Source organism: Dermacentor albipictus, chromosome 10 (assembly GCF_038994185.2).
Source record: "Dermacentor albipictus isolate Rhodes 1998 colony chromosome 10, USDA_Dalb.pri_finalv2, whole genome shotgun sequence".
Classification (NCBI taxonomy): domain Eukaryota; kingdom Metazoa; phylum Arthropoda; class Arachnida; order Ixodida; family Ixodidae; genus Dermacentor; species Dermacentor albipictus.
Window position 1 is genome coordinate 13335374 of NC_091830.1, and position 14275 is coordinate 13349648.

General features: G+C 45.0%; 1 protein-coding gene across 1 annotated transcript in view; it reads left to right on the forward strand.

Moving 5' to 3' along the window:
* Nucleotides 1-7760: 7760 nt before the first annotated feature.
* The window catches only part of LOC135915815 (Y+L amino acid transporter 2), a 132815-nt gene continuing 126300 nt past the window's right edge, over nucleotides 7761-14275 (forward strand). The window contains exon 1 of the mRNA XM_065448971.1: nucleotides 7761-8534. Within this exon, the coding sequence (XP_065305043.1) occupies nucleotides 8242-8534 (293 nt within the window). The 5' untranslated portion in view covers nucleotides 7761-8241. The remainder of the gene's footprint in view (nucleotides 8535-14275) is intronic.

The following is a 14275-nucleotide window of genomic DNA, read 5'->3' on the forward strand; positions in this document are numbered from 1 at the left end:
ATTTGTCATGCCCATGACTGCAGTCGGGGCACGGTGAATGCTTAAGTGTGATGCTTACTTTATAACACTTTCACATGTTGTATACCTCTAGTGAAGTCAAGATCTCTGGCACCTCTTGTCCTTGCTGTATGTATGAATTCTGTGATGCGGATTTCTAACTCCAGTGCCTCCTTCATGACCTCTGGAAACCAATTTTTTGCAGGAATTGATGTGTGAATGTTGAAGTCCTCTGTCACTATCAAAAGCATTGACTTGTCCGATTTTATTTGTAGATGTAAAAGCAAAGGCCTCCCTATTCGAATAAGCCGAAGTTGCTTGTGAGCAGCGCTTGCTCATCTCGTACTTAGTTTATCTTTTTTTTCTAATGAGATACACTTCGGGTTCTGCATACTTCCTGTATAGTGAAATTTATGCATTTTATGCATACTTTCTGCACCGATGCAAGATGCCCGACTGTAGTAGTATCACACAGGTGATGGTTGAAACTCAAGTCCTGTGACATGAAAATATGTTTGTTGCACTCAACCTTTCTTATAAGCATATATTTCGTACACACCGATGTAGGTGAGATAAATGTTTTATAGTTTGTTATATACAATAATTCTTTATATCTGTGTTTGCTGTATCGAGGTTTTACCTAAAGGAAGTGCAATGTACACCTCTCTTCCACATACAGAGAGAACTGTCTGTACAAGTTCCTCATGAAGCCATAAGTGGCTTAGGCTGAACCTCGCCTATAGTGTTCCCCCTGGTGTTGCCCACCTATTGATGAAAAACTTGCCACACAATATTTGTTCTCTTCATTGAGTGTCCCTATTCTTGGTTTGCATATTTCGGTGAAAAAATGAGCTTTTCCTTCGGCTATTTTTATGCCTGCTCCTAAATGGGTTAAAGAGACAGTGAGAAGCAACCCTAAATGAGCTCATTATGGCAAAGAATCATTTCAAAACTATATTTTCATTAACTTGATGGGAAGATGACTATTACTTCTGTAATGAACTCCAAACATTCTTTTAAAAAAATATGCCATGCGTTCACATCACTCCCACTAGAAACATCACATGAGCTCTCCTCTACGCCCTGACAGATGAATATTACAAACATCTCCTTTGAAGCGAGATCGTGCCTGCCCCCATCGAGCTCGTCTGAGAAGTCTGATCATTTTTATCTTTCTGCAGCATCTTGTCACAGCTCCGTCACTTAAGATCCGCTGCTCCTCTCAAAAAGGTATCGCACTGGCGGACAGTGCCATTGCGTCACCGTGACTTCGCGTTTCGCGATTTGCATGAATGGCCCGACGAATGTAGATCATAGCAAACATACTAGACAACCCATCGTGACGATTACTTGCTGCACTGACCCAAAAGCAGCAGGGAACTCTGTATTCATGCTAAAGGCAATAAGAATGTTGCAGCGCACAGCTATAAACTTAGAAGCTTCTATCCAATGGGAACAGTAGATGAATATAGGAATACCCCAATAGTGTAGTATGGCAACCTCGGGTCTTTGAAACATGCAGGTAAGCAAACAACTAACGGCCATTTTTGCTTTAATCTCGCATTGTCTATGTATGCTTTCATGATGCCCTGGCTAAACAAAATGAGAGTAAGTCATATTCTGTTGCTACTGCTTGCTGTACCCTACCGACGACTACAGGCAGGTACAGAGCAGCTTCCACGGGAAAAGCCCTCATCAAAATATGCAGAAAAGGAGGGGTGGCGGGAGGGGGGGGGGTGCTTTAATGTCACATTGTCTGTATGCTTTCATGTTGCCCTGGCAAAACAAAACTAGAGTAAGCCATATTACTTCCATTGCGACTGCTTGCTGTACCCTACTGACGACTACAGGCAGGTACAGAGCAGCTTCCATGGGGGAAGCCCTAATCAAAATATGCAGAAAAGGAGGGGTGGGAATTGGGGGAGATGGGGCTTTGTACCTGTGGAAAAATATCCTTCACAGACGTAGTACAATTTAAGACAGTGGCAATATGTCAATCAAAGACATAGACAAAGACAAGTTGTACAAATGAGATCTCGCACCTTCCAGAAGTAGTGCTTCTTTATAGGGCTTTATTTTCTGGTGCACTTTTGTCATAGAGCCACTTTAATTGTAACTCCCACACATACTGCATTCCTGTTTGCTTTTTTTTTTTTTTACTGCAGCCATAAACTCGTAGCTGACCTACAACGTTAAACCGCTAAAATACGACACAAGAAATAAAAATTACAAATTACTGGCTAAAATGTTGGGCTCTAAGCCACGCTGTGAAGGTGGCTGGTCTGCAAAGTTGTGGTATCACTTGATCCGATTTACCAATGTGACGTAGCCTTGAAGGATGAATTGAGTAATGCACTACATGAAATGATTGACAGGAAGACAAGTAAATGCGCTGTACATTATTCATTTGTGTGTTTTGGCTGCATTTACTGCTTCATGAAGTTCTGCATTGTCTTGCCATGCTGAGCCTGTTTTGCAAGAACCACTGTGTCCTGCCTATCCTCAGCACGATACCTTTGTGCATATTGACATTGCTGTTCCCTTTGATGCTAATGGTATTTGTGCTGCTCCTCAGCCGTCCTAATTGTGCGTGACTTGCTTTGGACAGGAGCCGTTGCTTCCTGCCTAGCCTGGTAATCCTGATTATCTGTTGTCAGTTTAATGTTAATCAATCGAAATTAGGCTTAAGTCAACTTAATTTTGATTAGCCTTAATAAATTTATGTTAATCAAATTTACTCTTCCATAAGCGGAAGTACCATTCATTACTATTGATCAGGCTAATCAATTACTTAATCAGCAATAATGAATTAATTGTTAATATCTATTATGCCGGTGTCACATGGCCGCTTTCGATTGCGATCATGCCCAATCCGGATCGAAATTCTCGAGCGCAATTGGCTCCCTCGCGCAGCTTGTGCAAAGGAACCAGTCGTGACCGAGAAATGGGATCCGGATCAGGCTCGATTGCGATCAAAAGTGCACCGCGTGACACCCGTATTAGGCTTTCTTACCATTGATTAGTATTATGGAGCCTTATTCAGCCTTAATTAATTTCATAATAATTAATCCGATTATTCTTTTATTATCTTTACTTACCTCTTTGGTACTCACTACATGTATGTCGTAATCATAAATATCAGTGCTCATATGTAGCCATAAGGGATTCTCATATGTGCCGCCATATGGGAAACTAGCGTTGCTCGGAGGGGGGGGGGGGAGGGGGGGGGCTGCAGCATGAAACAACATGATGAAAATTCTCATTTAACAATACCTGGTCCGACTGACTGTTTACCTCTGTGTACAGAACACGGTCGTCTGCGTACAGTTTTATTTTAACAGGGGTGTATTATACTATGTCATATATGTATGCGAGAAAAAGAAGTGGCCCCGAGAACTGAGCCCTGAGGGACACCTTATTTCCCTAGTTATTGATCTGACTGATGACTTGTGAATTGAACGAATTGGTGGCGATTATTTAAGTATGCTGACATCCAGTTAACAAGACATGTATTTCTAAGCAAAATTGCAATTTAAGTATTAGTTTTCTTTGTGATACATTGTCGAAAGCTTTTGAAGAATGCATATAAAACGCATCAATTTGCTTTAAACTATTTGTAGATATGACGGAATCATGGATGGTGCCAACTAGTTGTGTAGAAATGAAATGCCCTTTCTTGAAACGATGTTGAAATTTGGTCAAGATGTAATATTTATTTAAGAATTCCAAAATATGTTTATATATGCATTATGTGCTCTAATAGTTGGCAAGTGTTGGAGGTTAAATAGATTGGACGGTAATTCTTTATGCACTGCTTGGTGCCATTTTTATGAAGTGGTACCACTTGGGCTGTCCTCCAGTCATTCGGAAGTTGTCCTTCCTCTAAAGAACCTAAAAATACAATGTGCAAGCATTTAGATACCCACTCGGCGTACCTTTTCAGGAAAGTGTTAGGCATGCCATCTATATACACTGTACTTAGTGGAATGTGAAATTTTCAATCTTGCCTTGATCTCAGCCACTAATGAGATAACCTCCGCTTGGTTATTTCCGCCCACCGAAAGTCGATTTTGCCTCCACTGTCCCTAAACCCCAATGCTTTGAAAAAATCAGCCCTGTTGCTTTGAACTGCAGGGCGAAGCAGAAAAGTGTCAGGTGTTCAGCCGTTTCCTCCTCCTTTCCACATGCACCGCATAATGTGTCTATCCCTTGCTACTTGACTCGGTACGTCTTAGTCCTCAAGGCATACTACCGTCCCGGCTTCAAACAACAAATATCTTTCCCTAGAAACATTGTAGCGAACGAGCACAGCGAAGGTTGGAAGACGCGAGTAGGAAAGTGGAGAAGGGGGGGGGGGGCATGGTGAAAGTGTGAGAAGAAAAGCGTAGTGCGGCGACGATGGCTACGAGATGGCGCCAGAGTAGCGCGCAGTCGTCTGGGAGGTCCGTCTGCGGCTGCTGCTGCGAATCACACCCACGCGCTGCCTCTCGCCATCTGCCGATTAGAGAGGTAGTCGCGCCACACTTCGCTCCGTTTGCAAGGTGCCACGCGAGACAGATTGTCCACGCCAGCCAATATATCGCGAAATGAAAACACGCGTAGAGCTGCAGTCAAATTTCGCATTAGTATCATAATCAGTGAGCTCATTTCGCCTAATAAATAAATAGGTAATAATAATGAATCTGCTGCTTAAATCAACTGCACTTTTTCGTGTTTCGCGGGCATTTCTGCAGGTTTGGAAAAAAAACTTTAACGTAGCACGTATTGAGTAACAGAAAGCCGGATCGGGAATTTTTCAGGATGGTTTACAATTTTCTCATTAAGGCTTTGGGTCTGAATATATTGAATGAAATTGATTGACTAATAATAACTAATTATGTAACTAAGCAAAATACACGAAATAGCTTGACTCGGTACAAGCGACGGCGAGAAACATTACATTGCATATGGTAATAACCATTACTGTAACAACATTACATATCCAGGAAAGTGGCACTTGAATTTCTTTTTTAAGATCTGGCACAGTTACGTGGGACACACGGCATACTGGGTGTTTTTTTTTAGCGGCGCCAATTTTTTTCAAGATTGCCTGGGGTAGATAGCACAATTGTAACCCTTGATCTAAATTACTCCCTGAAGCATATTCATTTCTTCAACGAGGAATCAAAATGCTTAATTGAATAATTGACATAATAACACTAATGATTTTTTAAAAATTACTTACTTTGCGGCACATATTTCAATCTACGAATTGTGAGCATGCAAGGCAAAATGAAGGACTACGCCACTTCCGAGATATTACTTTTGAAAGTGTTGGACGAAGTGCATTGGCGTTCCAGGTATTTTTGTGCTTCAGTGCACACAAAGCGTGTTCTTTTAAAAAAAGTAAGTGGGACAGCAGTGCATCTTTTACCGCAAGTTTGACGGCACATACTTCGAAACTGGTGCCATCCTCAGAATTCGTTCCGATATGCCTTGCATACTCACCAGCTAGAATTCGTAGATTGAAGTATGTGCCGTTATGAAAAAGTTAATTAGCATAATTATAGTATGTATTCAATTAAGGATTTTGATTTCTCGTAGAAGTAATGGCCGCTTTATCTAGTAATTTAGAACAAGAGTTCGTATTGTATACCATCAGCCACAGGCGATTTTTTAAAAGTTGCTTTAGATAAAGAAAGTACCTGGTATTCCCCTTAAATATTGGCCCTTGAAAACACCTTGCCTGTTTTCAAAACAAATCTCATTTGCCATTTTATTCATATTGCAGTAGAGTGACACGGAAGCATTTAATTGTTTCCCAAAATTATTGTTCCTTCTTTCTGTCGTCTTCTATGTTACACGGGATGATATATGTTCTGTGTCCGATGATGACGAAAAATCGATTTTGCTTAGGGTGCCATCGTTATAATTTAAATTTTTGCCGTTAGGTCGGTGTTAACATGATGCATGCTCCAGCTGAGGCTTATTGTTTTTTCGACGCAGGTGTAATGCGTGTAGACACGTCGCGTTCGGACAGATCTCTTTCTTAGCACTTGTTAGAAGGGTATTTACCATTGTCCAATTAAATTAGCCGTGTATACTAAAAAAATACATACGCGAGCAAATTATCTCGCCTGATATCACTCCATGTAGTTCTCTTATTCTCTCGTCTGCACCCCTTATACATGCGAGTATTAACGACATGCGAGTATACTCGCATGTCGTTAATCGACCACCAGTTAATTGCTCGGGCGTTCAACCTGCCCTACTCTAGTTCTTTACATAATATCAACTCGCTGTCAGCTGACCTCCGTTATATGCATCCCCGCATATACTGGCACTTCTGGTTGCATTATGCAAATTTTGTTCATGCTTGCGTCATCTTAATCAGTGCCGTTGTCGGTCACGAAACATGCCTTCCTGAGCTTTCACCTACGTTATCGACGTAGCAGTGCAAACGTTTTTAGGCCTTCGGAATCATCGCCTATGAATTGCGTACGAATGTGGAACTACAGTGTACTAGTATACGAACTACAGTGTACTAGTAAACTGTAGTGGAACGTAACCCGTCGCGCCCTGTGGCGCCTCAGTATCGACACAACTCGAGTTACAGTGGTTCAGTGCTATCAGGTCGGCGAACTCCTGGGCAACGCGGCTGAACCAGTTCAGTTGTCCACTCTACTCCGATTCTCGTCTGCAGCGAGCCGCCTGGCGTAATCCTATCCTACAAACAATCTTTTAGGATATGGAAAGCATAGAGCTTCACGCAGATGTCCTCGCATAAAACAGCTAGCTGTAAATACCCCCATCGTAGGTGGTAGAGAACGTTTTTGCCATCTATGGGAAAAGAAGGCTTAATAGTTGCACTTTAAATTGAACAAATAATTGACATATTAGTTTATTTATTAGTCCATAGATGGCGCGACAATCTTTAAAGTTGACGTTTGGATGTGATGGGTTTTGCAACTATGATGTAAAGCTGGCTTCGCCGCCATGCTTTCTCCCGCATTTTCGGTGCCGCACTCTTCCGATAGATGCTGTTTTTGCCATTAGCGGCTACCATACGCGATTTTGTGTAAGCAGTGTTTAAAAAGTAGAACACGTGTACAGATAACCTCCGCTTCTCATTTCTTTAGCAATTTGAACATTTCGGTTAACTAGTTACTAGTTGTTTTATCATTATTATCTTGTTTTAATGCGACACTGTGCAGGGCAAAGCTGTGCAGTTATTACGAACTTGTTTTTTTAAGTGCACAGATTTTTGAAGCATAAGCTGGCAGAGACCTTAGTAACTTGTATATGTCCTTACGGCGCGTATTTGTGCTCATCTCTAGCAATAAATTTATAGTCCTTGTTTCGTTGCGTACTCCTGTTACCCCAAACATTGTAGTGACCAATTTTTTTGGCGCAAACAGATACAGTCGCCACCTATCGCTGCAGAATAAAAACAATTTCATGTTCTGCTTGAGAATATTGCGTCGTATAGTTTATAGCATGCCCACAGGTGTCGCGACAATCTTGGATTTATGTTTAATGAACTCATTTTGTTACGTTGTCTTGAAACGAAAGTGTAAAGAGTTTCGCAACCATGGCGAAAAAGGTCGGCTTCACTGCCATGCTGCGCGTCGGTGCCGTACTCTACTCGTAGACGCTGTTGCTGTGGACATCTCTCATCCTCTCTTCTCCGCTCAGCCAGCGCCAGCTGTCGGTCCGCCGGAAACGCGGGATCCATAAAAAGGGAAGTGCACAGCTCCTTCTCTCTTCCTCTTGCGTAATGGAGGAGGAAGCGAACGTGGAAAGGGAGTCAATCCTCTCAGCTTGCGGCTGCGTCGGGCTTCGCCGGTGTTCGGGGGCTTCGCACGGCGCCGCACACCATTCGCGACGTAGGCGCGGTGCGGGAAGGTAGCAGCCGGGGCCCGTACACCGCGGCACTCCAAACACACGCCGGGCACAGGAGGGAGAAAGCAGAAAACGACGCAGACGGCGCAGCTAGGAAGAAGCAGACGACAAAGCCTTCAAAGTTCAACCGGTGCAGACGACAACTGCAAATCTGCGCGCCTGCTACGAGCGCTGTGAAGCTGCCGGCACGGCGAAGCAGCAGCAGCACACGGCAGACAACTGTGGTAAAGCACGTCTGCTGAGCGTCAGCAACGTCGCCGCTGTGTAACATACAGTGGGAAAGAAACGGTCGAATTTGGGGGGACAGAGGACGCTCTTTAACATTCCCAGAGGAGTGAGTAGAAGGCACAGACGACAGAAAACATGGCCGAGGCAACGCAATACTCCGAGGTTCCGCAGGCCGAGCCAACCAAGCCCGCCGCTCCGAACAAAGCCGGCGATAGCGACGTCGTCTGCTTGAAGCCCAAGATGAGTTTGCTCAACGGTATCACCGTGATCGTCGGCAGTATCATCGGTTCGGGCATCTTCGTGTCGCCTCGTGGAGTCTTGGCCAACACCGGCAGCGTGGGACTGTCCCTCATCGTCTGGGTTGCGTGCGGAATCTTTTCCATGATCGGAGCATACTGCTACGCGGAGCTTGGATGCATGATCACAAAGTGAGTCCCCCCGAACCCTTATCTGGTGGCGTTGTTATCTCTGTTACCGTGCTCTTCGCGGAGGTTTGGTATAATTCTGTACTTGACACCGACAGAAAACCTGTAGTCATTCATGTCCACGAGGTCCTTTTTCCCCCCTTCCCGCCAAACACCGCATCGTTCTCACCCCTGCCAAGCTGTCTTCTCCGCAGTGCTCGTAAGCGGTCCACGCGGCGTCTGCTGCGCTGGCTGTTACGGAGTTCAGGCAGCGTGCTTTCTTTATTACCAATTTTTTAAAAAAAGCGTTATCGTCAGATATAACGTCGTATAGCGTATCGGGCGTCTTCACGGCCGTGCTAGTCCACCACAGCGATTCAGCATACCATAGATAGCAGCAGAGAGGACTACGTCCTGCTAGAGGTTCTGCCCTAAAGAGAGGACGATAAGAGTGATTTGTTCTTAATGTATATCATTCTCCGAAAGATAATGGGGTGGGCTTGCCAGACCTCTTGATAAAGACGCAACGGCTAGATGCTAGGGCTCAACTCATCGTGGTGCGCAGGAGGGTCAAATGGCTAAGTTTGTTGATCAGTATCAGGGCACGACTGGTGAGTTCATTCAAGAACTCCGAAGTGGTTACATAAACGGCGAGGCGGGCGGTTGCTTGCCGGATTACTCGGGAGAGTAAAACCTCGAATTAGATGCGGGCTTTACGGTGGCGGAGGTAGAGTTTGCAATGGGGAAGCTTTGTACTACGTCGGCAGCGGGTCCGGGCGGGGTTACTAATAAAATGCTGAGAAACCTGGATTTCAAGTCAGTGGGGGCGGTCACGGACTTGATGAACAAATATTGGGCGGCCGGGGAGATCCCGGCAGAGTGGAAACATGCTAGGATTACATTTATTCCTAAACCAGGGAAGAAGATCTGTGTTGAGAATCTTCGTCCCATCTCGCTGACGTCCTGCTTGGCCAAATTGATGGAGCATGTGATCCTCAACGGGCTTCAGGGTTATGTGGAGGACAAGGAGTAGGCACCTAAAACGATTATTGGCTTCAGGATTAATTTTTCAACGTAGGGCGCCATGATACAGCTCAAAAAGGACGTGGTTGATCCTGGGTACGGCACGGGCACCAAGGCTATCTTGGGTCTCGACCTCACAAAGGCCTTTGACAATGTCACCCATGAGGCAATATTAAGGAACCTATCGGACATAAAACCGGGGGTAGAACCTTCCGATACATCAGATCATTTCTGGAGGATAGGACTGCGGAGATTGTAGTCAGGGAATTTAAATCGGATCCCTTCCCGTTGGGGGGCAGGGGGACACCACACGGGTCGATTTTATCGCCGTTCTTGTTTAATCTCGCCTTGATCCAGATACCGCCGAGGCTGACAAGCATATCGGGACTTAAACATACATTTTACGCAGATGACATTACGCTATGGGTAACAAGGGGAAGCGACGCACAATTGGAGGAAATTCTACAACAGGCAGTGGATATTGTGGAGGAGCTAGCGGGGGAGGCAGGACTCTCGTGCTCTCAGCCCAAGTCCGAGCTTTGTGTGCTTAGGGATAAACCAAGAGGGATACATGCGAGGCACTATGTGCCGCCATCACCGCTGAAGGTGAAAGTGGGGGATGCACCGGTAGCTGAGGTCCAAACGATCAGGGTCCTGGGTCTGTATCTGCAGACTAACAGGAAGAATAGGGAGGCCTTGGAAAGGCTTAAAAATACGGTCAATGCTACCGTGAGACTAATCAGGAGAATCGCCAATCGTAAGCGAGGGGTCAAGGAAAAGGACTTGTGTAAGCTGGTACAGGCGTTTGTGCTCAGTAGAATAGTGTATGCGACGCCTTATATGAAGATGGACGCGACGGAGAAAGGCAAGGTGGAGGCTATGATTAGGCAGGCGTATAAGGGTTGCCTAACAATACGTCTACCGAAATGCTGCTGGGCTTAGGGATGCCCAAGACCCTGGAAGAACTGCGGGAGGCACACTTGGTGATGCGACTCAGTAAGCTTTCCAAAACGATAGTAGGGAGGGATATATTGGAGAGGATCGGCATTTGAGTTGATCCTCCAGTCAGGGACATGGAAATTTCAGGTGAAGCGAGTAATACACAAGGGCTTGTACATAAAACCTTTGCCCAAAAATATGCATCCGATGCATCACGAGAACCGAAGGAAGGCAAGAGCCAGAGCTTTACATGCTAAGTACGGGAACTACAACGGGGCAGTATACGTAGATGTCGCCGAGTATAAGACCAAGGACGCATTTGCTGTTGTGGTGGTGGACGGGCGGGGACGCTTAGTCACCTCTGGATCAGTAAAATGGCCAGGCTTAGCTTGGTTAAGCCAAGAATGCGCTGCATATTGCGCGAGTTGGGGCCCAGCTTTTCCTCCGGCTGTCGTGACGTCACGTCACGTGGTTGCGCTAAAAGTCAATGGTGGCTGCCCGGCCGCGCCCAAGGGCTGAACTGAGTGATTGCAATATGCAACGCATAAATATAGAAGCAACTTAATAACAAACATAGCAAACTTAAAAGAGAATAGACCCACATATGAGACGCGCAGCAATGAACAATGGCTCATACCCTCAACGGTGGCTGCCCGGCCGCGCCCAAGGGTTGAACTGAGTGATTGCAATATGCAACGCATAAAAACCCGCTCCTCAGAAACTGCAGAGGAGGCGGCGATAGCGCTAGCTATAGGTAATACTAAAGCTGACCTGATTTTCAGCGACTCTAAAACAGCCATCCGAAATTTGGCGAGGGGCAGAATCTCTGTCACAGCGGCAGGATAGATAAATCGGGCCACGGGGCGACTGACTACGGAAGTGGAAATTGTCTGAAAAAAAAAAAAAAAACAGCGACGCGAAGTTAGCAGAGAACGTTCCCAGTGAAAAAAAAAAAACAAGAAAGTTGTCAGCTTTCTTTTTCTTTAAACTGTTAACACCTTTTCAAAACGGTAGTTGCATATGAATCCAGCTTCGGACAAAGGTAAAAAACACATCTGGCCCGGCAAAATGTTTCTGTACAACGACCTCACGATGGTCATTGTCGTCATGCAGCACTGGCATTTTCTTTTTGCTCTGACACAGGAGAACAGTCAGTATATTTATAGGAGGATAGAATACACCGGAATTGCGGAGCATATCAGACACCACAATTACAACTGAGTCGTGGAAAAGGTTCCCATATAACGCAGTATTATATAAGTAGTCCGTGTTGCAAAAAAATTACTTATCGTGCAAATCTCAAATCTACTGATTACAGAACGGATACACGTAAACTGCTCTTATAGAATATAAGCAACTAAAGAAAAGTAAAGAACGTCTCGTGTATTGTACCTTTAAAAGAAAGTTGACTAAAAAAACACTTAAACACGTACACCACATTTTCTCTCGGTATTGTCATTTGAAAGTCAATATACTTACAGCCTCTACTGCCGGAATATAACTGACGTATACCTCATCCATATTCAAGAAAAAAATAATTGTTGATGTAGGCACTGTATGGCCATGATGTAGTCCTGTATGACCATAAGGGATCTTGTATAGTCATTCGTTCCTCGAACGATTAAATAATGTTATATTTTGCCCAGTTCCACAGCAGTAATTTAGTAACACCCTGCGGACCTTAAAGGTACTCCAATAAAAAAATGAATGAATAAATAAGTAAACCGTATGATTATATGGAATTAACATATTTATTATTTACTTTTTCGTTACCAACATTGCTTCGGGGGGGGGGGGCTGTTACAAGGACAACAAGATTAGGTCCGGCCAAAGTGGCACAGCTCATTGCATCGAAGTGGTACAGATGTAAAAGCCACGTTATCATTAATGAGCGCGATACATACCTAAGTAGCTCCCAGGTTACAAATGACTCAGATTGATCAAGAAAAAAAACCATCATACTTGTGGAATACTGCTCACCGTCCGTACCGACGTACGAGAGAGACGCATGGGTCTTAATTTCATTCGATCAATTTTCTCTCAGGGCAGATGCATTACAGAAAAAAGTGGGCGGTACCGAAATGCGGGCAGCTGCGCATGGATTGAGCGACGTGTCAAAGCTACGATCTTCCGGGCTAACCTAAATTCCCGTTGAAGTTTAATTCATCGCTCGAGCTGTATCTCCCTTCCTATCTATCTTCTTCTATCTTCTTCTTCCTATCTATCTATCTTCCTGACGGTGCCGTGGATCGTGGAATCGTGGCCATAACTGTATCTCTTTTCATTTCTCTCTTTTTACCCACGCATGACATTCGAGTCACGTACGTCCGTAACAGAGCACCGGCGACGCATGTTTTTTGTTTGTTCGTTCTTTTCGATCAATCCTGTGAGTAACGCCTTCCTTCCGAAAACGCTTGCTCCCTCGGGAAAGCAGATCGATCCGGTTTCGGCGCTGAATTGCGTAACACTGTTGCCCGGCGAACTGCACCGACGTCCCTAATAATACACGCGTCTGCAGTTGACCGGCCTGCTTGCAGTTTCCAGTCTGCTAGATCGCATAACCGTACGCGCCGCAGTGACCAGAATGCAAGCATTCCCGGTCGTCGCATATGCTTCGATTGTCGGGACATGCTACTGGCTCCGTCTACATGTTTCGCAGGTGTGCATGCCGGGCTTTGAAATTGTAGTTTTTGATTATAGCACGGTACGGTACCCACTCGTAACACAAAGTGTTCTAGCACGGCGTTATTGACGCGTAAAACATTATATGTCCCGCGAAGCAGAAAACGTTGGCCGCGACGAGTGGTAACGAAAAATCGTGATCGTCAGTGACGTCATCTGCGTCTTGAATGACGTCGGCAGTAATGCAGAAATAAAGTTGGAACAAGTTAGAGTAAGCTGACTTAAGGTGGGGTTAAGGTTCCTACATATTAGAGCAAGGTGCATTAAGGATAGTTATGAAGGACACGTGGCAGTGTATGACATCACGTATCACGAACGCAACCGATTAGATAAATCATTACGCCTCCGCATTCAAATCACGTAAAGACACTTAAGTGCCTGCGCCAATTTTGTCTTACCGCTACCGATACCGCGGCGACCGTGGCTGCGCATGCGTGGAGTTAAACGGGCTTCGCTAAGTTTACCGGAACGGCTTCCGCCGGTTACCGTGATTGCGTAACAGCATATAGCAGTGGGCTGAGGCCGCGCCCGCTTCGAGTGGCGTCGGCAGAATTTGTTTCTCTGTCTAGAAAGCGCCTCCCTGCCACTGGAGACCATTTACTGGCGCTTTCAGAGCTCCGGTGTTGCCTTGATCCGTCTAGCTCAATCAATCAATCAATCAATCAATCAATCAATCAATCAATCAATCAATCAATCAATCAATCAATCAATCAATCAATCAATCAATCAATCAATAAAATAGTTATTCATTTGAGGACTAAATGATTGAATCAATCGTACAACCACTGCGACAGAGACTTAACGAACCAATCACTCCTTCTGTCAATCAATGGTTCACATCCAATGAATCAGTCGATCAGCGAGTCAATCACGCATTCAGTCAACCAACCATTCATTCAGACTATCAATCGTTGAGTCACTCAGCCAACCAACCAGTCAGTCTATCAGTGAGCATAGGAGCGAAAACTGGGCGATTAGGTGCGTGTTGTGACACATGGCACAAAACGGCGGGAACTACGCGCCCTATGGCTCCCAGCCTTTGTCAGTCGGTAAACCGGCCAGCAAATTCTTCCGTAAATCAATCAAAGGTGTTCGTTACAAATTTCCAGCGTCGGCAGAAC